Consider the following 22869-nt stretch of genomic DNA (forward strand, 5'->3'; position numbering starts at 1 on the left):
CAAAGCTTAGATTTCAAGGCTAAGTCTGCCACCCAACACTGGAGCCAGAGAGCCCTCGAGCAGAAACCACTAGGACCGTATTCTTTGCCGAAGTCTTGAAAAGATCAAAGAGGGTGTCTGCCAAGAGGTATCTCAAGCACAGCCTGAGAGGAGGTAGGAGCATCGAGAACCCTCTCAGCCCACCTAATACAAGCTCTAGCCACCAGATGCCTACAATGTGAGAGCAGAGGTTAAAATTACACTTCAACGGGGTCTCAATCTTGCGGTCCTGAGGATCCTTGAAAGCAGCACTCCCATCTATCGGAATAATGGTCTTCTTTGTGACCGCCATGAGCCTCAATGACTCCCTATCTGTCGCAGGAATATGGTAAAGCTTAGGCGTGGACCTGGCTATCTTTCAGGGGGTACCCAGAGAACTCCTCTTCACCTGGACCATGTCCCACAGAATTTAGGAGGCCTTCTGATGCCCTTCATTAAGGGATCCACCTTTTTAAGCATAGCACTCATAAGTTCTGCCAGCTTGACCCAATGGAAAATACAGTGCATAGATGGATCCTCTCCAGGAGCCAACAAATCCTCCCCAGGGTCGTGAGAGGGACCTCCTGTGCACTGAACTCCCCCCTTAGACCGCAGAGAAGCCAGGTCCTCAAAATTATCAGACTATTCCATCCTGAGCCGCTTAGCTGCAGAAGAGATGTGACCAGGTAAGGCTTTTCCTCCCTCAAGGGGCTTCCCTGTCCTCAAAGCCTAGTACATGGCCCATATGAAGTTGGGGTGAAATCCAACTCCCCCCAATAGGCCCCCCCATAGTCGACCACAGAAGAAGAACCGGGCAAGGGATTTTCCAACACCCACCATGGTGGGGCCTCAGACATGCGTTCTGCAAAATTCAGTTCAGCCATGGTACAAGGCACCTCGCCCAAGTTCTGTGCCAAAAGTGTTTCAATTAAGAGCTCCCTCCTTGTGGTCTCCACCCCTCCCCCAAGGCACTAGATACTGACTTGGGCTCCCCACACCTCAATCCTTTGTGGCTACATGCCTGACGTTGCCGCAGTGCTGAACTCATGCTGCGCACATGGTCTGCACCGAGGCCCCAGCACAAAACTCTCAGCCACTCTGCCCAAAAGAGATAGCACCACAGGCGACTGGTAGCACAGCCAGAAAAGAAACAATAGAACTCTTGGAGAGCCAAGCACTCCTGTTGCTCTTTTTAAGGGCAATTGCTGATGGCTGTATACCTGGAACTCAAGGCTCCACCACACCAGAGGTGAGGAACACACTGTCTTCCCAGCAAGGGAGGATCCTGGCCACCCATGTGTAACACCCCCAGGGTAAAGTGGCCCTTGCAGACCAACACTTACAAGGTACAAGAGAACAGCCCAAATAACTTTTTTTTAATCTATTCAAAGAGGATTCCCCCACCTAGGGGAAACCCCCCCCCCCCCCCACAAACACACCAAACTAGAGGCAGACCCTGAGACTCAACCCTCCCTGGGCCTACCAAACCATCCAGATTTCATATCTACCATCTGCTGGAGGCTGAGAATATACTGGCTGGGTAAGAGCTGCACAGGACTATTATACAGATACACGCTGGAAGGCGCGCATAACCCAAGAGCCTGGACCAGTCTGGAGGGCTGCCTAGGAATGAGAATACTTCCTCCTCCCCCTCATGTACAGCCATCTGGGATTCAGTCAACCAGATCACAGAAGTGGCTCTAGAAAAAAGATCTTGAAAAGGACGACATCTTGCCCTCTTTCACCCCTTCCCAGCAAAGATAGTGCACCTAGCAAGCAAAGGCCTCACTGAAGGGGCCATTAAGATGGTTAACCCCTCTCTTGTCGAAGGGCAGCTGCCAATACCACTAAAAAGGGCTGTGGTGCACCTTCTACTGAAAGAGAGTTGTCTTGACCAGGACAAGCTTGAATACTACCAACTAGTCTTTCTTGGCAAAACTTGTAGAATAGTCTGCATTCAACTCAACAACTGGCTCAGTGAAAATAACTAGCTAGACCTATGTCAATCTAGCTTTAGACTTGGGTATGGAACAGAGACAGCTCGTGTCCCTTTTTGACAATCTCCACAGAAAACCGTGATAGGGTTTCTGCCTTGATACTAGTTACTGGATTTCTCAGAAGCCTTTGATAATGTGGATCATAATATAATGTATACAAGACTGGCAGAAACAGGTATCGGTGGCACAGTATTTACATGGTTCAATTCTTACTTGTCAGACAGACAGATTCTGTGCAGCAACAGCACATCATCACCTTGAACTGTAACTACAGGGTACCATAGTAATCCATGCTGTTACCTGTTTTATTTAGTATCTAACTCCAGCCTTTAACTGAATTCATTCTGTTGATGGAAAATTCTATTATCTATATAACTGATTATGTGCAAGGGGGCCGACTCGGGATTAACGTTATGAAGTACTTTTTCATAGACAGGATGATAGATGCCTAGAATGCTCGTGGGAGGTGGTGGATTTGAAAACAGTAACATAATTCAAAAATGTGTAGGATAAACACAAATAAATCCTGTATGGAAGGCATGAAACAAGCTTAGCGGTGATTAGATGGCAACACCAGTAACTGAGAAGCAAAGACAGTGCTAGGCAGACTTCTTTGGTCTGTGCCCTGATTATGGCTGGACAGATTCAGCTTCAGTAGATGGCGAACAAGGCCAGTGCTGGGCAGATTTCTATGGTTTGTACCATGATCAAGATCAAGTATATATATGTAGTATTGCATCATACCTTATGCTATGAGTTTATCTTGTTGGGCAGCCTGGATAGACTGTACACATCTTTATCGGCCATCATGTACGTTACTATGTAATGCATGCCTATTAAGGTGTTTCATTTGTATTATGGTGACATTGTAAATATCTATGTATGTTATATGAATATTCTTCCATGCTGCCTATTAAGGTATCATTTATATTCTCTTATAAGACTGCTTTACAGTGCTGTTAATTGTTTATATTTGTGATACTGTTTCCTGTTAGTCCTATTTGCCATCTCCAAGTTTACCTCATTGATTGTACTGTAGCTTATATTTGGTCATTTTCCTATTGTTTATAGTGTTGGCAAAATTGTAAGTTGTATGTCAAGCTATGCACTGCCTTAGGTGAACCTCTTCATAACAGCAGTTAATAAGCAAGCAAGAAAATAGAATCTTGCAGGAACTGCCCTATTTGTAGATATTCATTTAAAATCTTTAGTGGCTGGAAGCTCAATTTTGTTCAGATGAAAATTGTGATGAAAATAAGAAAAAATTAGTTCTTATCCGATAATTTCTTTCCTTTAGACCCAAATGATCAGTCTAGACTATTGGTTATGCCCATCAGCCAGCAGGTGAAAATAGAGAGCCCTAACGAGCTGGGTTTTACTGTGCAGCCTAGTCCAGCCAGTATTCGATAACTAAGCAGTGGGAAAAAAAACTCCTCCCAAATTCCAGATCCCATCAGAAACACTAATAGGAGTTCCAGCCAAGGAAATAGTTGGGGGGAGATACGAGGTCAAACCAGAGGAGACAAACACCTTGTTTTTACCCACATTTAACTGCAGACGGTTGTTTCCCACCCATTTCAATATCCCTTGTATCAGTACTATAGTAACCATCACTGAAGACATCAATGGAACAAAAACCTGAATATCATCTACGTATATCCTATAGGATACACGAAATGACTTCAACAGCTTATATAGTAGGCTAAAATACAAATTGAATAATACAGCTGATAAGACTGCCTTTGGGGGACCCCCGTTTCTAACGCATGGACCTCTGACAAACTATACAAAAATTAAATGTGTTCTTCCCACCAAAAAAATGTTTGGAACCACTGCAGGACAGTTCCCGCAAGGCCACATTCGTACAGCCTTGACAACAGGATCTGATGATCCAGCGTATCAAACGCAGCTGAAATATCAAGAAAAATACAAAAATAATCTATATGTCAGTGTAATCTGTGGCACATCTCATCCACGGTGGTGGTTACCAATGCCTTGAGAAGCCTTACTGATATGGCATCCAGCATAGAATGACACGACAAAAGATTTTTACTTGTACATGCACAGATTTTTCAATAACCTTAGCTAACACTGGTAATGAGGAAATTGGACAAAAATTGGAGATCTCCTTAAACCCCAAGGAAGTTTTTTTTGTTTGTTTGTTTAAATTACTGGATGAACGGTAGCCTTTTCAATTCTGCAGTTAACTATTGGAATAGTTGTCTTTTTGGTGACAGCAGTAATAAGGGCATCCACCTTAGGTAAATTCAACTGTTCCTGCTCACAAGAAATTAGGGGGGTAAGCTCAGGTATCGCCCTAGCCACTGGAATCTGGGAGTTCCCATTGAGCAACAATAAGCTCTTGCATTGCCTCATGAATATGAAAAGTTTTAGAAGTCTCTTGGTGCCAGTCATAATAGAAGACATAACAGGGTTAGCCTGAGCATCTGGTGAGGAAATATTCAATACCTCTAAAGTCTCTGTAATTAAAGGTAACTCCTCTTCAAGGAATAGCCTTGCTGATGTGGGATCATGCCTCCCCAGCCTAAAGTGTGACCTTCCTTGCCCACCAGACCTACTGCTTCTTCCCTCCCATCCACCCCCGCCCTGCAGCACAGCTCCCTTCCATTGCTCCTCCGCTGCTGGGCCCACGCTAATAAACCAGCATAGAAAACCACAGGCCTGGCTCTCTGCAGCACCGCTAGTGCTTCCTTTGCCATTCCCTGTTGTTTACATCAGAGGAGGTGGGACCAGCACAGGAAGCACTAGCTACGCTGTGCTGTAAACAGCCGGGTCCCGCAGTCTTCTATGGTAGTTTATTAGCATGGACCCAGTAGCAGAGATGCTCAGGGAGGAAGTCAAAACTGCTGTAGTGTGCAGTGGATGGGAGAGAGAGAGAAAACCAGGCAAGATTGGATGGATAAAGGATGCAAGGCTGGATGGGAAGGAAGGGAGAGACAGAGATGGAGCAATACTGGATAAAAGAGGGGGCAAAGACAGAGATTATGGGTTGGAGAGAATAAGAGAGCAGAGAGGGGAACTACTGCATAGGACAGGCAATGCTAGATGGTGGGAAGAGAGAGATAAGCAGGGGCACTGCTGAAAGGCGTAGGGAGCAGAAGAGAAAAAGAGAGAAAGATTGAGCCATTACTGCATGCCAGGGAGAAACAGACAATGCTGGATGACAGAGGGTTGGGGATTGTGGAAAGACAGAAGAGATGCTGGATGAGGGGAGAGACAGAGATGTTGGATACAGGGAAAGACAGAGGAGATGCAGTATGGTGGTAGTAAGAAAGACAAGTGAGGAGTTGCTGGATGGCAGAGAGAGAGAGAGAGAGAGAGAGAGAGAGAGAGAGAGAGAGAGAGAGAGAGAGAGAGGAGCTGCTAGACGGCAGGTGAGAGACAAGAGAGGTGATGGTGGTGAGGGAAGGAAAGACAGAAAATGTTGGATGGCAGGGGGAGAGAGAAAGGAGATGTTGGATGGCAGGGGGAGAGAGAAAGGTAAAATTACGTATCATACATGATAATTTTCTTTCCCTTAATCATAGCCGATCAATCCATAGACTGGTGGGTTGTGTCCATCTACCAGCAGGTCGAGATAGAGAGCAATCTTTTGCCTCCCTATATGTGGTCATGTGCTGCCGGAAATTCCCCAGTATGTCGATAAGCTCCATCTGCAGGGACTCAGCACTTAGGAATTACACCCACAAAGGGACACTCTGCCCAGCTCAAAAACCGCCAAAGCGGGGGAGGGGAAATATTCCAGCGCACCACCGCCAGGGCGGTGGGCGGGAAACCACACCCACCAACGCGGGGGGGGGGGGGGGGGGGGGAACTGGCTTATCCTGCTACCGCAAACCGCGGGAGGAGCTGGCTTACCCTAACACCGCTGAAGCGGGAGAGATACAAAGCTACCCTACAGCCGAACGAAGCGGGAGGGAGCGCCAGCATAATTTAGTTATCAATCCAGCCACCGCCGAAACAGGGGGAGAGGAAGCAGCAGCTCACTGTAACACAAAATCGTCTCAACTCGAAAAAACTTCAATTGGAAGAACTTGAACACGAAGTCCTCGTGAACAGGAAATGAAGACTGGACTTGAACCTGAAATATAACCAGAACACAAACAATACAGATATCTGGGAGGGGCTATGGATTGATCGGCTATGATTAAGGGAAAGAAAATTATCAGGTATGATACATAATTTTACCTTCCCTATCATCAAGCCGATCAATCCATAGACTGGTGGGATGTACCGAAGCAGTACTCACCCAGGGGCGGGGGCATGGAAATCCCTGAACGCAACACTGAAGCCACAAACTGGGTCTCGGCCTGAGCAGCCACATCCAGCGGTAATGTCGTGAGAAGGTATGAGCCGATGACCAAGTAGCCGCTCTGCAAATCTCTTCCAAGGAGACGGATCTGGGACTCCGCCATCAAGGCTGCTTGTGCTCTAGTAGAGTGTGCCTTCAGCTGAATAGGCGGAATCTTCCCTGCCGCCACATAAGCTGCCGCGATCGTCCCTTGACCCGACGTGCCACCGTAGGCTTAGATGCCTGCAGACCCTTACGAGGGCCTGCGAACAGCACGAACAGGTGATCCGATTTCCAGAAATCATTGGTCACTTCCAAGTATCTGATGATGACCCGTCTAACATCCAGGTATTTGAGCGCAGGATACTCCTCTGGGTAATCCTCCCTACGAAAAGAGGGGTAGGTAAAGCTGCTGATTCACATGGAATCGAGAAACATCTTGGGCAGGAAGGAAGGCAGGAAGGAAGGCACTGGGCGAATCGATATTCCTGCCTCAGTGAATCGCAGGAACGGCTCTCTACACGAGAGCAACCTGGAGCTCGGAAACTCTTCTGGCTGATGTGATAGCCACCAGGAAGACCGCTTTCAACGTCAGGTCCTTCAGCGATGCCCTTGGCAAGGGCTCGAAGGGTGGCTTCTGCAAGGTCCGTAGCACCAGATTGAGATTCCACGTAGGCACTATCGAGTGCAGAGGGGGGCGCAGGTGATTAACTCCTTTGAGAAAGCACACCACATCTGGCGTGAAGCCAGGGAAGCCCCCTTCAGACGACTCCTGAAGCAAGCTAGAGCCGCCACCTGGACTTTCAGCGAACTGAGCGACAGGCCTTTCTCCAGCCCCTCTTGCAGGAACGCCAACACTGAAGATATTGGAGCAGTGAAGGGCGATACAGAGCCCGCCTCGCACCACGACGCAAAGGTACGCCAAACCCTGGCGTAAGTGGTAGAAGTAGAGCGCTTCCTCGCTCTCAGCATAGTGGCGATGACCTTGTCTGAGAAGCCCTTCTTCCTCAGCCGCTTCCGCTCAAGAGCCAGGCCGTAAGACCAAAGGGGGAGGGATCCTCCATCACCACGGGACCCTGATGCAAGAGGCCCCCGCTCCACTGGCAGCCGTAGAGGGCCGTCCACCAAGAGTCTGATTAAGTCCGCATACCAGGGATGTCTGGGCCAATCCGGACCCACCAGGATCACCAGGCCCGGATGCTTTGCCACCCGGCTAGCACCCTGCCCATCATAGGCCAGGGCGGAAACACGTAGAGAAGCTCCTGTGTCGGCCACTGCTGGAGAAGAGCATCAACTCCCAGAGATCGAGGGTCCCGTCCTCTGCTGAAAAAACGCGGCACTTGGCAATTGGCCGAGGACGCCATCAGATCCAGGCTTGGCCAGCCCCAGCGTTTCGTGATGTCCAAGAACGCCCAAGCAAACAGTTGCACTCTCCGGGATCCAAGGTATGGCGACTGAGAAAGTCCGCCTTGACATTCATGACTTCCCGCAATGTGGGCCGCCGTCAGCTGTTCCAGATTCGCTTCCGCCCACAGGCATAGCACTCATGGCCTCCTTGGCTAGAGGGGCGCTCCTGGTACCTCCTGGTGATTAACATAGGCCACAGCTGTGGCATTGTCCGACAGGACCCGCACAGGCCTCAGCACCAGTACCGGGAGAAACTCTAGAAGCGCCAACCGAATGGCTCAGAGTTCCAGGAGGTTGATGGACCATTTCATCTCTGCAGGAGACCAGAGCCCCTGCGCTGTCCATCCCAGGCAGTGGGCCCCCCAGCCCGTCAAGCAGGCGTCCGTCGTGACAACAACCCACTCCGGGGTCGTAAGAGGCATTCCTGCGGACAGCTTGCCTGGCCTCAGCCACCAACTCAGCGCCTTTCGCACCGCTGGATCCAAGGAAGGTATACGGCGTAATCCTCTGAGACTGGAGTCCACCACTGGCAGAAGAGAGTGCTGTAGTGGTCTCATATGAGCCCTGGCCCAGGGCACTACCTCCATCGTGGCCGTCAGGGAGTCCAACCGCTGCACATAGTCCCAAGCTCGAAGAGTAGAGGCTAGGAACTGCTCCACCTGGGTCCGAAGCTTGAAGCTCCGGTTGTCCGGCAGGAACACTACTGCCCACTTGGGTGTCGAATCGAACTCCCAGATACTCCAGGGACTGAGTCGGGCGCAGCTGGCTTTTCTCCCAGTTGATGACCCATCCCAGGGAGCTTAGAAGAGCAGTGACCCTGTCTGCAGCTCTCCCGCACTCCACATAGGAAGGGGCTCGGATCAGCCAGTCGTCCAGATAGGGATGGACTTGCACTCCCTCCTTGCGGAGGTAGGCCGCGATGACCACCATTACTTTGGAGAAGGTCCGCGGAGCCGTAGCCAACCCGAACGGGAGGGCTCTGAACTGGAAGTGTCGGCCCAGTACTTGCAAAGCTCAGAAAGCGCTGATGAGGTGGCCAGATGGGAATATGTAGGTAAGCTTCCTTGATGTCCAGGGATGCCAGGAATTCTCCCTTTTTCACCGCAGCTATTACGGAGCGGAGGGTCTCCATCCGGAAGTGCCGAACTTTCAAGGCCCGATTGACTCTCTTGAGGTCGAGAATAGGCAGAGCAGAACCTTCTTTCTTTGGCACCACAAAGTAAATGGAGTAGCGCCCCTTGCCAAGCTGATCTACTGGCACCGGAACCACCGCGCCCAGGTGGATCAGGTTGTTCAAAGTCTGCTGTACAGCAGCTGCTTTGACCTGGGACTTGCAAGGAGAGTTTATAAACCAGTCTCTTAGGGGTCGGCAGAACTCTAGCTTGTAGCCGTCTCTGATGACTTCCAGAACCCAAGCGTCTGAAGTTACCCTGGTCCACTCGCCCAGAAACGAGGACAACCTTCCTCCTATCTGCACTGGGCATGGACCAGGTCCCCGTCATTGGGTACGTGACCCTGGGGGTGGGCCGGAGGACGAACCTCCGGGACAGCGTCCCTGCAAAAGGAATGCTGCTTGGGGGAGAAGTTCCGTTTGAAGGAAGCGGAGGCAGAGGAGGCCGACTTGCCCGGGCGATACCGACAGGCTTCCTGGAATCGGCCCTTAGAGGACCAGGACGAGCACTGCCGGCCCGAGTCCTGACCTCCGGCAACCTCTTGCCCTTGGACGTGGCCGAGCTCCATCGCGATCTTGTCCAGCTCGTCCCCAAAGAGCAGCTTGCCTTTAAAAGGCAACTTGGCTAAGTGAGATTTAGAGGCATGGTCAGCATGGCTCCTTAAGCCAGAGCCACCGCCGCACAGAGACCGTCTGAGCCATACCTTTGGCCGAGGCTCTCAAAACATCATACAGCAAGTCTGCCAAGTAGACCAAACCCGACTCCAGGGTCAGCCATTCCGCCCTCCAGGAAGGATCCGAGGGGGAAGCCCGCTGCAAAACCGTCAGGCACGCCCTAGCCACGTAGGAGCCGCAAACCGAGGCTTCCAAACTCAGAGCGGCCGCCTCAAAGGACAACTTTAAGGCCACCTCCATTCTGTCCTGAACGTCCTTCAGGGCAGTGCCACCTTCCACCGGCAGCGCCGTTTTCTTAGTCACGGCAGTGATTAAGGAATCTACCGTGGGCCAGACAAAGGCTTCCCCATTCCCCCTCAGGCAAGGGGTACAGACGGGACATAGCCCTGGCTACTTTCAGGCTCGCTTAAGGGGCATCCCATTGCACTGAAATTAAGGTCTGCATGGCTTCATGAACGTGGAAGTTCTAGGCAGGCGCTTTGTTCCCAGCATAATGGCGGAGCCAGTAGAGGCTGAGAGAGGGCCTTCCTCCGGAGAGGCAATCTTCAAAATGCTCATGGCCTGCACAAGCAGGTTGGGCAATCCTCTGAGCGAAAAAGCCGCGTTGCAGAGGGGTCATCCGCTCCATCCGAGCGAGGATCAGTCTCTTCCATAGAGTCCGCTAAGGATCTCTGGGAGAACTCAGACACGCTGCCATCATCCACATCAGAGGGAGACCGAGTCCCCTGGGGGTGAAAGATCCACCCGAGGCGCTTGAGCATAGATGCCTCATCACCCCTATCAGAGAGGGGAGTAGGGGCAGCGTTCTGCATAAGAAAGGCCTGATGCAGCAGCAAATGAACTCAGGGGAGAAACCCCCCAGTCTGTGCATTTCCACAGCCTGTGCCGCGGCCCTAGAGGCCGCCCTCCATCTGCGCTCCCAGGAGCGGCGGGAGAGGCATGTTGCACGTCCAAAATGGCGTTCGGACGCGAAACTCAGAGAAGGAGCCGCGCGGGAAGAATGGCGCTTTAATTTCACACCGACTTTTTACCATCGCCCGAATCAAGGACGACCAAGCTGTTAACGTCTCCCCCCTCGAGGGCGGCCCAAGAAGACGCCGTCCAAGCAGCGTGGCCGGTCACGACCGGGAGGGCGGCCAGCGGGGGATGGGCGCCTAAGGCGGGAAAGGCAGCCGCGCTGGAGGAAAAACCGGGGAACTCTCCCGGCTCCGAAAGGGCGCCCATAAAGGGCGACTCTACCTTCGAGCCCCCCACTTCCCCGCTAGGCACGCGAACACGTTCCGGGGAGCGTCTTTTCGCGCCCTTGCCATCTGCGGCCATAGCCACGTGGAGACCGTTCGGGGAACCCCCTGCCCGCTAGTAAAAGGTAAAAATTACCTGCTTCTTGCTCCGAGCAGTGACGATTTGTTCCAGTGAGCAGCTGCAAATGGACGTCCTTTTTGAACGTTTTTAAAAATCTTTTTTTTTTTTTTTTTACGGAGCCAGCGGGAGGGAGGAGAAAAGGAGGGACCTGGCACCACCAGGTTTGCACTTGCTCACGAAGAGCCCTCAACCCCAGGTACTCAACAAAACCTAAATAATTAGGCTTGGAGACCTAGCCAGAGCTGCTGCTGTGCGACCACACACCTGCTGAGATATAGAACATACTGGGGAATTTCCGGCAGCACATGACCACATATAGGGAGGCAAAAGATTGCTCTCTATCTCCACCTGCTGGTAGATGGACACAACCCACCAGTCTATGGATTGATCGGCTTGATGATAGGGAAGGAGATGTTGGATGGCGGGGGAGAGAGAAAGGAAATGTTGGATGGCAGGGGGAGAGAGAAAGGAGATGTTGGATGGCAGGGGGAGAGAGGAGTTAGTGAAAAACGGGAAATAAGAGAAAAAGAGAATGGAAGGGCTAGAGTGAGGGAAAGAGATGGAAAGCTTTAGGTAGACACAGTAAAAAGAGGGAGCTTGAAGACTGGATAATATAAATTAAATCTGAACAGATATACAGAAGAAATCCAAAAGCAATAGATCAGTGTTGGAATTGATTGTAGTGGAAGAGGTGAAGACAGAAGGAGGAAAAAAAAAGTGACATATGGACAGAAGACACTTAAAGAGTTAAAAAGTTGGGAAAACAGTAACCAGAGACTAAGACCAACACATTTAGAAAAATTAATTGGCCAGACAGCAAAGGTCGATTGAAGTAATGTGGTAGCCATGTGGGTCCACTTCAAAACTTTATTTTTATATCTATATAAATAAAAAGAAAAACAAAAAAATAAGGTGACATTTATATTGCACTAAATACATTTTTGTCTAGCTTTTGGAGACCAAAACCTACTTTTGGTCAGGACAGTATACTGCTGTAATAGTATGCTTGTACCGACTTAAAGGAGGAGCTTTTGGCCTCTGAAAACTAGTCAACAAATGTAGTGAGTTAGTCTAATAAGAAATTATCACCTTATTTCTGTTTCTGTTTTATTTGTTAATTGGAATACGTCAGTTTTGAAACTTACATCTGCTCTCTTTCTATTTTACATGGTACAAAGGGATATGTCACTGTTTCTATTTGTTTGGTTTTGACTGTATGCAGAGTATAACTTCTTGGGGTTTAGTTTCATTTTGTCTACATATTTCTACTTTTAGTTTGTAGTTACTTACTCTAGCCTCGCCCTAACACCTCACCTAGACCCTTTAGCATCTCCAAACAGCTGAGTCACCAACCGCCTATGGAGGGAGGTGGACTTAACATGAATGGCTGGTGCAAAAGAACAAAAAATTCCAGCAAAAAGGACATCGAAGAACTATTCTGAGAGGTGGGTAAAGGCTTCCCAACTGCCTGCATTAGCGGTGAAACAGAATTCAAAATGGCTGCAGCAGCATTACTATTCGTGGCTGCTCCAGCTGAGCCCACAAAAACCCTGCCAGTAACTGCCTGATCCTCCTGCACTTTAGTACAGGCATGAGAAGGGCTCAAGAACAGCCTAGTCTGACTGTCTGAACCTTAATAGCACACAGCCCCAACAATGAAACCAGACTCCCACATCGGGAATACTATTTCAAGAATTCAGCCACAATTAAAGGAGAAGTACTCACAATTTAAATGCATGAACTACTGTCTGTTTAGTCCCAAAGCACTTCAGAGACAAACCCCCAAAAGCAGAGAGAAAATCTTGCCAGAAACTCTGTGGGTTTTTGTTTTCTTTTTTAAAGAGGCAGGAGAAAAAAAAACTCTTGAAGAAGAAAGGCAGAGGAGTGGTAGAAGGGGAGAAGGGAATGACCTGATACCACCAGGTTTACACCTTAAGCTTACACCTCGATCCCATACTGAAGTGAACCTTTGGAAAAGGACAGGAGACTATCAAGGAACAGCCACAGACCTGCACAGGAGCTGCTATCTGCCTACTGGAGATAAAGAATACTGGCTAAGCTAGGCTGCACAGTACCCTATAAAGCACAGCTCATTAGTGCTCTCATCTCCGCCTGCTGGCAGATGGGCATAACCCATAATCTGGGCTGATCCTTTGGAGATGTAATGGAAGTCGATTTTAAACTTCAGGATGCCAAATAGCAAGGGCTAATCCATTTAAAATTTTGAAAATATATTTTTACCATTTTCCCCATACCAAGTTTCATCCCCTTCAGTTAAATGTATACATGTTAAGTGTTAACATGTATAGAATGTTTGTACGTTTGGGAAGCTTGCCAGGTGCCCTTGGCCTGGATTGGCCACTGTCGTGGACAGGATGCTGGGCTCGATGGACCCTTGGTCTATTCCCAGTGTGGCATTACTTATGTACTTATGTAAATCATCAGTTATTTTGACCCCCCCCCCCCCCCACACACACACACACACACACACACACTCACCAACACCCACATCACCCTTATGTATATTTTTTCCCCAACTTCCATTGGATTGAAAATAATAAAAAAGGAATCCATGCACCCTGAATGTAGCCATAAGATGTCACTGTTGCACAATAACTGGGTCTTCCTCTAGGGCTATGAATACTGCCTGAAAACATCCCCAGCCTTACTAGCCAAAGATGTAAAAATCAGACTCAGTAATTAAACCCATATCACTTTGATGTTGTACATAAAGATCAATGTTTATCAATATGTCCAAGAGCATTCAATTTTTTTTTAAACACAATGTTGCCCTTACAATATTCCATTGCAAAATTCCTCACAGTAAATATATACTAACTCCTACTTACATTCCAATCCAAGGATGTTACATCTTTGTTGCTTGGTACATCCTGTCCTCCTTCTCGTATACATGCCGGAGTACCAGCTGTGTAGAACCACTGGTACTATTTTCACTAAGATTCCATATTCGTGCTGTTGAATCTCCAGACCTATAGAGCAAGACAAAAGTCTCAGACTACAGCTAAAACACCTCTATCTTGTTTCATTTTCTCTTACAAAGAATTATCCTTAGCTCTTTGAATTAATCTCCTCACAGGGAGTTAAGCATGCAAGCTCTCCATTACCTAGTAAAATAGTTGATGGCAGCAGGAAAACATAATATGCCCACAGCAAACTGTTTACTCATCATCCTTTTACATCACTTCAATTATATAACCCAGTTTTAAGTCATTACTTTGCCTTCCTATCTGCTTCCAGACACAGTTCAAACTTATATTACTCACCTACAAATGCATTCCCTTTTCTTTTATATTTAAGTATTTATTAACTTTAAAAATATTATCTGGTAAATAAACACAGATCAAACTTCTGGTAGATATAGATATATACACACCCATACATTCAACACATAGAACAATCCACTGGTGTGTGATCTTCTTTCACACACCGGTTTTCTCCAAAATGGTACAAGATAATTATCTCCAGCCCCCTTCCCCCAAACCTACTTCCACACAAATCATCCATCTTTCAATCCCTTCCTCCTCTCCAAGAATTAAATACTCTGAGAGGAGTATCCACCATTCCTCATTCTTGTCTGATCTTTCCAATCCAAGAGCTGTTAATGCCTACGTGGTATAGTCTAATTTTCCAGACAGACAGCATGGGTATATCCACTGCTTGCCAGCACACATCTTGCAGTCACTATGCCCATCCTAAATCAATTTCTTTTCTTAGATTTATCACCTCCCATCCCCACTATCCCCCAAGCAAGAAAACCCGAGGTCAAAGAGGAACTGTCATCTGACATGTCATTAATTGCTGTCTGAATATCCCCTCAATATTTCCATATTTTGGGGAGGTCCCACCAAATATGTATACAAGTTATCTTCAGTGTCACATCCTCTCCACAGTCCTGAAGTATTAGGAAACATTTTCTTTGGACTATCAGGAGTTAAATACCACCAATACAGTACTTTATAGCAGTTTTCCTGCAAATTAGTTTCTAGGACCCTTTGAGTATCGAACTAAAGATTGTTCGACATTGCTCCAAAGAAACCTCCTGTCCCAAATCATTCTCCAAGATCATCATAAGTTTATTTTATACCATCTCAAAGCCTCTCAGGAAGTAATAAAATGCTCAAATAGCCCCCTTCAATCATTTCAAATTCCCTCACAAGTATAAGTCCAGAAGATCTGCATCCTCTTCCTCATCATTCTCACATGGGGATAGTGGTGCACTTGACATACATTGTCCTTCTGTGTTGCACCAAATTCAGCCTGTAGGTCTGCTCATTCTTTCAGGTGTCCCTCATCAAAGCACTGCTGTAACAAACTCATCCACCATTTGGCCCATATTATGTAGGCTGCATCTCCTTTCCCGTTGGAAAATCCTTATTATTATACCTCAGTGGAGTGAGGCTTCAAGTCATTGTCTTGTTGCTCCAGAGTCGTGCTTTTTTCCCCCAGAGTCTTATAAGATGCCTAGTGAAGGGATTCCTAATATTGAGCTCTCTCCTCCCTGCTCTACTTAACTATATTCTTCTCCCAAGTGGACACTAGTTCCTTCTCCGACTAATGTATGGCACATCTTTATTCAATTTCTATTCCAAGATATGTTTCATTTGGAAGGAAAGTTATCGAGCACACTTAGGCAATGCCAAGCCCCCTAATTTTCTACTTCTATACTGGATCTGTGCAGATACAAGTGGCCTTTTCCCTTCCCACACAAAATTAATAATTTGCTGCTGTATTATTACTATTAGCAAACCTTAGAAGTAATACAACTGGTTTGGTAACACATTCAGTTTGGTTATTTATTTTTTGCTGCAATTCTCCCACATCATAAAATCTGATTTCCATGCCATGTCCACAACCAACATCCTACTTCTTTAAACAGAGTGGAACAATTCTCTTGGTACAGCGTAGTGAGGTCACTCACTGTATATACCTAGACACCTAATAGCCTCCCTGTGACCACCAGAAGGGAAATGCATCCTAACACCCCTCCAGTTCCAACCCCAAATTTACATTAAACATTATTTTATTCTCAAAGTTTACCTAGTATCTTGCTGCAGCCCTATAACAATAGAGCTCCCGCAACACCACAATCTGGGAAACAAGTGGATTTGCGGATACTCAATAGCAAATATGTGATCATCATGATTTTATGTTCCCATTTATATATCCTTAATGTCTCTAACCCTGTGTGTTCAATAAAGATAGGCACTTGCTTCTTTTTCTCATTGCAGGGCAGAATTGTCCCTGTCTGGCCTTTCATATAATAGATTCTTTATCAGTAGAGTGGAGAATGTACCATGGCTTTTTATCCTTCTTGTGCACCCGATCAAGTTGATTAGAGTTCCAATGTTTTCACCATATCCCAATACCTTGCCACATAGATGCTGCATTATCATCACACAGTTAAAAAAGAGATTTTTGCCTTCATTGTTTGCTTGCCAATTAACACCTTTACAGTAAAATCTTACTGCACTTCAGTAAATATGAGCCTAAATATCAAATAAAAGCATCATTGCACAGTAATTACATAATACAATAACAAATCAGATTATGCAATTATTTATTATTGTACTAATCCATTAAACACAAAGCAACAAACAATTAATCTATCCCTAATCTCACTAGGAAAGGGGGAGGGGGTCATACTGTGTCACAAACATTTTCCTTAATAAAACTTAGCCAAGTAAAAGTCACATTTTTAGACACAGAAAATAACAGAAGGTAAAATTATGACTTATCTGATAATTTTCTTTACTTTAGTCGCAGCAGATGAATCCAGGAACGGGTGGGTTGTATCCGCCTACCAGCAGGTGGAATTAGAGATCACTGAAGAGAAAGCAGTGATCCTGGACGTCCAGCTCCCTCTCATTTCAGTATAGATCACATCCCCAAAGCACAGGAGAATAAAACATACCAACAAACAAAAAACCTCCTCACAACATAGCGGCAATAGCAGAACACACAACAGAGAAAATAGGGGTCAATAACTAAACAAATGAGTCCAAATTGAAGTGCTAGCAAAGAGCTGTGTCTTCTCTCTCTTCTTCTTACTAAGTTCTTCTTTTCTCTCTCTTTTTTTTTTTCACCAACCAGTGCATCACCATCTGAAATCCAGCAAGAGAAATGTACGGCAAACCACAGGGCAGGGATCCTGGATTCATCTGCTGCGACTAAAGGAAAGAAAATTATAAGGCAAGTCATAATTTTACCTTCCTTAGCCTCAGCAGATGAATCCAGGAACTGGCAGCATGTAACAAAGCAATCCCCTAAATAGGGTGGGAAGCCGCCACTCCCCGCAAGAGCACCATCACCTCAAAGTGAGAATCACATCACGCTGCTACATCAAAACTGTGGTGTTTAACAAAAGAATGTCGCGAGGCTCAAGTAGACCCTCGACAGATATCATCCAAAGAAAGGATACCCATTTCCGCCCAGGAAGTAGCCTGCGCACGCAAAGCCTCCGGAAGAAGAGCACCCTTCTCTAGGTAAGCCAAAGAAATGGCTTCTTTCAGCCAACGAGTGATGGTCACCTTGGATGCAGCATAACCACGTCTGGGACCAGACAACCACACAAAAAGATGGTCAGAGCAACAAAATTCATTAGTGACCTGAAGGTAATGGATGAGAGCATGATGAACATCCAGAAGGCGGAGAAGAGAAAAGTTCTCCAGAAAGTCCGACTTCCTAAAGGAGGGAAGAAAAAGTGTTTGATTCAAATGAAAGGCAGACACGACCTTAGACAAAAAGGACGGGACTGTCCACAAAGTAACTCCAGACGCTGAAAACTGAAGAAAGGACTCCCAACACAACAGGGCCTGAATCTCGAAAATTCGGCGTGCCAAGGTAATAGCCACTAAAAACACTGTCTTCAGAGTCAGATCTTTATCCAACGCTAAACGCAAAGGTCCAAAAGGCGCACCCTGTAATGCACTAAGCACCAAATTCAACTTCCAAGAAGGACACGGACACTGAAGCGGAGGGCTAAGATGAAGAAAGCCTTTCAGAAATCGTGCCACATCCGAATGAGCAGCTACAGAAGAGCCGGCCACTTGACCACGGAAACAGACTAGGGCAGTGACCTGAATCTTGAGAGAGTTATGACAACCCCTTCTGCAGACCATCCTGTAGAAAGGCCAAAATCTGAGACACTGACGCTTTAAAGGGGGACCAAGCCCACTCCTCAAAGGTATGTCAGACCCTGGCGTAAGCCATAGTCGTGGAACGCTTGTGTGCTCGAAGCAGAGGCAATGACTGAATCATTATATCCCTTTCTTCAGTCTCGCCCTCTCAAGAGCCAAGACGCAAGGCCAAAGCGGGAGACTTCGTCCATGCATACCAGGTCTTGATGAAGGCCAGACATGCAAGGAAGTCGAAGGGGAAGCTCCACGAGCAGCAAAATCAAATCTGCGTACCACGGACAGCGTGGCCAATCCGGAGCTATCAACACCACAAGACCCTGATGAAGTCTGACACGATGCAGAAGACGCCCGATTAAGGGCCAAGGAGGAAAGACGTAGAGCAGGTCCATCTTCGGCCAGGGTTGTAAAAGAGCGTCCAATCCTGCCGAGCCGCGTTTTCTTCTGCTGAAGAGCTTGCTTACCTTGGCGTTTAGACTGGTGGCCATCAGATCCATACCCTGAGTGCCCCACCGTTGACAAATCAGATGGAAATGCCTCCATCGCTAGTTCCCGTTCCGCCAAATCGAGATGACGGCTGAGAAAATCAGCTCGAACATTGGACTGGCCTGCAATGTGGGCCACTGAGAGACAGAGCAGATGAGTCTCTGAGTGCCCCCCCCCCCCCCGGTGGTTGATATAAGCCACCGTTGAGGTGTTGTCCGAGAGAACCCAAACCATCTGACCTTCCAGGAGATCTTGAAAAGCCCTGAGAGCTAGCATCACCGCTCTCAATTCCAACCAGTTGAGGGGCCACTTTGCCTCCATCTCTGACCAACAACCCTGTCCCACTCGGTGAAGACAATGCGCTTCCCATCCCGAGAGGCTGGCATCCATGACAAGCACCACCCACTGTGGGGAAGCCAACGGCATTCCTTTTCGGGGATTGCTGGGACACAGCCACCAGGCCATGCTCTCCCTTGCGAGAGGAAGCCACAGAAGTCGAAGCTGGTAATCTTCGGAAACCGGGGACCAACAACGCAAGAGGGCATGCTGGAAGGGACGCATATGTGCCCTCGCCCACGAGACCACTTCCAGAGAGGCCGTGATCGACCCAAGCACCTGAACGTAATCCCAGACCTGAGGACAGGAAGAACGCAACAGGTCGTGAATCTGAGAACATGTCCCTGAGCCATATCAAAGAGTACCCCTAGATACTCCAAAGTCTCAGAGGGCACTAGCCAGCTTTTGGGAAGATTGACAACCCAACCGAGGGACTGCAGGAACTCCAAAACTCGAGAGGTGGCCGCTCGACTGTCATGTTCCGAGTCTGCTCAGATTAACCAATCTTCGAGATAGGGATGAACCTTGATGCCTTCTTTCCGAAGAAAGGTGGCTGCCACAACTATGACCTTGGAAAAGGGGAGGTAGCTAGGCCAAAAGGCAGCGCACAAAATTGAAAGTGATGGTCTAAGACGGCAAACCTTAGAAATCACTAATGAGAAGGCCAAATAGGAAAGTGCAAATAAGCCTCTTTTAAGTCCAAGGCCATGAGAAACTCCCCCGGCTGGACTGCCGCTATCACTGAGCGAACAGTCTTCATGCAGAAATGACATACCCATAGGCAGTCATTCACCTCGCGCAGATCAAGAAGAGGCCTGAAGGAGCCTCCTTTGCGAGGAACCACGAAGTAAATGGAATAGTTCCCGGTGTGTACCTCGGCTTGCGGTACAGGAACCACCGCCCTGAGGTCTAGCAACTTGCAACGTGGCGTCCACAGCTGCTCTTCTGGCTAACGCGGCACATTGGGATTCCAAAAAGGAATTTGTGACAGGTAATGCAAATTCTAGTCTGTAACCGTCTCTAATGGGATCTAAGATGCACTGGTCTGACGTAAATTTGGCCCACTCTCTGTAAACAAGGGTTAACTGACCACCGATGGGCATGACCGGAGAATGGAACTGTGCCCCATCATTGGGCAGAACATCCAGAGGCCTGAGATCTGGGAGTTGGACCTGAGTTCCATTTGTCATTCTGAAAGGAAGACTGCTGCTGGAACCTAGAACGCTTAAAGGATGAACCACGACCAGGCCGATAACGGCATGACTCGCGGAAATGAGGCCTTGCAGAACTAGATCTCGAACTAGCCTTAGGCCTGTCTTCTGGGAGAAGCTGGGATTTCGAGTCACCTAAATCCTTTACAATCTTTTCAAGATCTTCGCCAAAAAGTAGCTTCCCACGAAAAGGAAGCCTCGTAAGCTGCTATTTGGAGGCCATATCAGCCAACCAGTGGCGTGACCCAGGAGGCGACGAACTTAAACTGTCAAAGCCATCTGTTTAGCAGATGCCCTAACCAGAAAGAGCATCCGCAAGGTAGACAAGTGCCGACTCCACAGGGGCAGAGGTAACAAACAGAAGCCGAATCTGGATCCTGTTCCAAGCTCTGCTGAAACCAGGAAAGGAACGCTCTAGCAGCATAGGAGCTACAGATGGAGGGCCTGCAAAGACAAAGGAACGTTTAAGAGAAGCTTCAAGATGCCTTATCCTGCATATATTTAGGGGCAACACCCCCTTCCACAGGCAGTGTGGTCTTCTTAGTGACCGCAGTTATTAAACCATCCACTTTAGGTAAGGAGAAAGTGTCCAAAGTAGCAGCAGCCACCGGAAAAAGACATGCCATAGCCCTAGCTACTTTCAAGCCACTCTCTGGATCAGACCACTGTGCAGAGATCAATGCCTGAATGGATTCACGCATTGGAAAGGCCTTAGAGGATTTCCGCATGCTCGCCATCTTAACATTAATAGAGGCCATCGTCTGTTCCTCTGGGTCAGAAATATTTACAGCTGCTAAGGCATCAGAGATTAGGGCAGAAAGCTCAACCCAATGAAAAATTCGGACCGCCGTGGGATCATCCTGCTCAGCTGGCAAATGATCACCATCCTCTAGACCTTCAAGCTTAGAAGGACGTCCTGAATCACCTGACCCTGCCAAAATAGAAGGCGTAGGGGAAAGAGGACCCAAAGACACCCCCCACCCCCCCTCAGGCAATGAGGCTAACTTTCTGCGCTTGGCAGCAGAATCTTCAAAAGGAGGGGCACAAGGTCACCCTGACTAGGCAAAGTCTCCCTGGACTCTAGAGCAGAAAGAGGAAGGGGAGGGGGAACAGCAGCAAAACCCTTCTTCATCAGATAAGCCTGATGTAACAACAAAACAAAATCTGGGGAGAAGTCCATGCCTGCCATGGAAGTGGCAGACAAATACAAAGGAGAAACATAAACAGAAGCTGACCCTCGCAGTGGAAACACCTGCCCCCACACTAGGAACAGTCATTCCTGCAGAACCAGAGAGGCGGGCCAGCTCAGGGGAGGCAACCCGAGGAGCGCAGGACCCTCCGAAGCGGCAAACTCCCCTACAGACTCATTACTCCCCCTTCAGTGCCATTCGCCGCATCGGAACAACAAGCAACACAAGAAACCGCTGCAGAACATCAAGAGCCGCAGTGGGAACATCTTTTTACAACTTCCATTGCCATGAAAAGCGAAGTGTGGGGCCAACGAAACACCCACAGACCCAGAGAAAAAGGGCAGAAAACACTCACCAGGACTGAAACAAAGTCCCGGAAGGCAGCGAACGCTCTCCAAGGGAGCCCCAAAGGCACTCCCACTTCCACCAGCCCGGCAGCCGCTAGCAGAGAAAGACAGATTCCTGCAAGGCTTTAAGATATATTGGGGGTTTTTTACCAGCTGGATGCTGCAGCATTGAGGGGTTTTCCTTAGTCTTTTTTTTTTTTTTTTTTTTTTACCACAGCAGCTGGGACAAACATCCAGGGAACTCAGAGAGAGCAGGGGGATAAAGGGAAGGACAGGGCCCTGCAGAACAAGTATGTCCTTAAGGTTGGCACAATCAGCCAGACGCCCCCAAGCTCTACTGGCCCCAAAAGCCCAGGAGCCCCCCCCCCCAAGAGGAATCCAGGAGCTGGAAGAAATCCATCCACCACCTGCTGGAGATAGAGATATACTGTAGTGAGAGGGATTTGGACGTCCAGGATCACTGCTTTCTCTTCAGTGTTCTCTATCTCCACCTGCTGGTAGGCGGATACAACCCACCAGTTCCTGGATTCATCTGCTACTGAAGCTAAGGAAGGGCCATTCTAACTATCCAGTCTGTCCATTTGCACCAACTACTAATTTCTCTCTCTCCTTCCATGATCCTTTGTGCTTGCCTCAACCACATCCACTGGGAAGCTGTTGAGAGCATCCGCCACCCTTTTTGTAAAAAACATTTTCTTATAAAATTCAACCCTCTTTCACCCTCATCCCATAAACCCTCATTCTAGAGCATCCTTTTCATCAAAAGAGGCTTGCCTGTGAATCTCCTCTCTCCTACCTTTCTTTCAAAGTATATATGTTTAGATTTTTAAGTTTGTCTTATAAGCTTTATAATTAAGACCATGGACAATGCCGAAGGGTATCTCTCGCATCTTGCTGGCTTCCAGGAAAGACTCCACTGTTACTCATTTAAGTGAAGTAGCTTTGCCATTGGTGTGAGGGTAAGATCTAATTCTCTGGTCACTCAGTCAAAGAATTCAATCAGATTTGTCTGGCATGACTTACCCTTAGGTAAAACCATGCTGTCTTAGATCTTGTAACCTACTGGATTCCAGGAAACTCACTATCCTTTCCTTCAGCATCACTTCCATTACTTTTCTAATAACTTACCGGCCTGTAGTTTCCCGCTTCTTCTCGATCACCACTTTTGTTCTCCAATACCACAGAACCTCTCCTATCTCAAAG

The 22869-nt window shown here is 47.9% G+C and overlaps 1 protein-coding gene across 1 annotated transcript in view; it reads right to left on the reverse strand.

The window, feature by feature from the left end:
• TBL1XR1 (transducin beta like 1 X-linked receptor 1) overlaps positions 1-22869 on the reverse strand; it is a 405824-nt gene that overhangs the window by 125486 nt on the left and 257469 nt on the right. Inside the window, 2 exon segments of the mRNA XM_030216860.1 lie at positions 13792-13856; positions 13859-13932. Of these exon segments, the coding sequence (XP_030072720.1) occupies positions 13792-13856; positions 13859-13932 (139 nt within the window).

This window comes from Microcaecilia unicolor, chromosome 10 (genome assembly GCF_901765095.1).
Source record: "Microcaecilia unicolor chromosome 10, aMicUni1.1, whole genome shotgun sequence".
Lineage (NCBI taxonomy): Eukaryota > Metazoa > Chordata > Amphibia > Gymnophiona > Siphonopidae > Microcaecilia > Microcaecilia unicolor.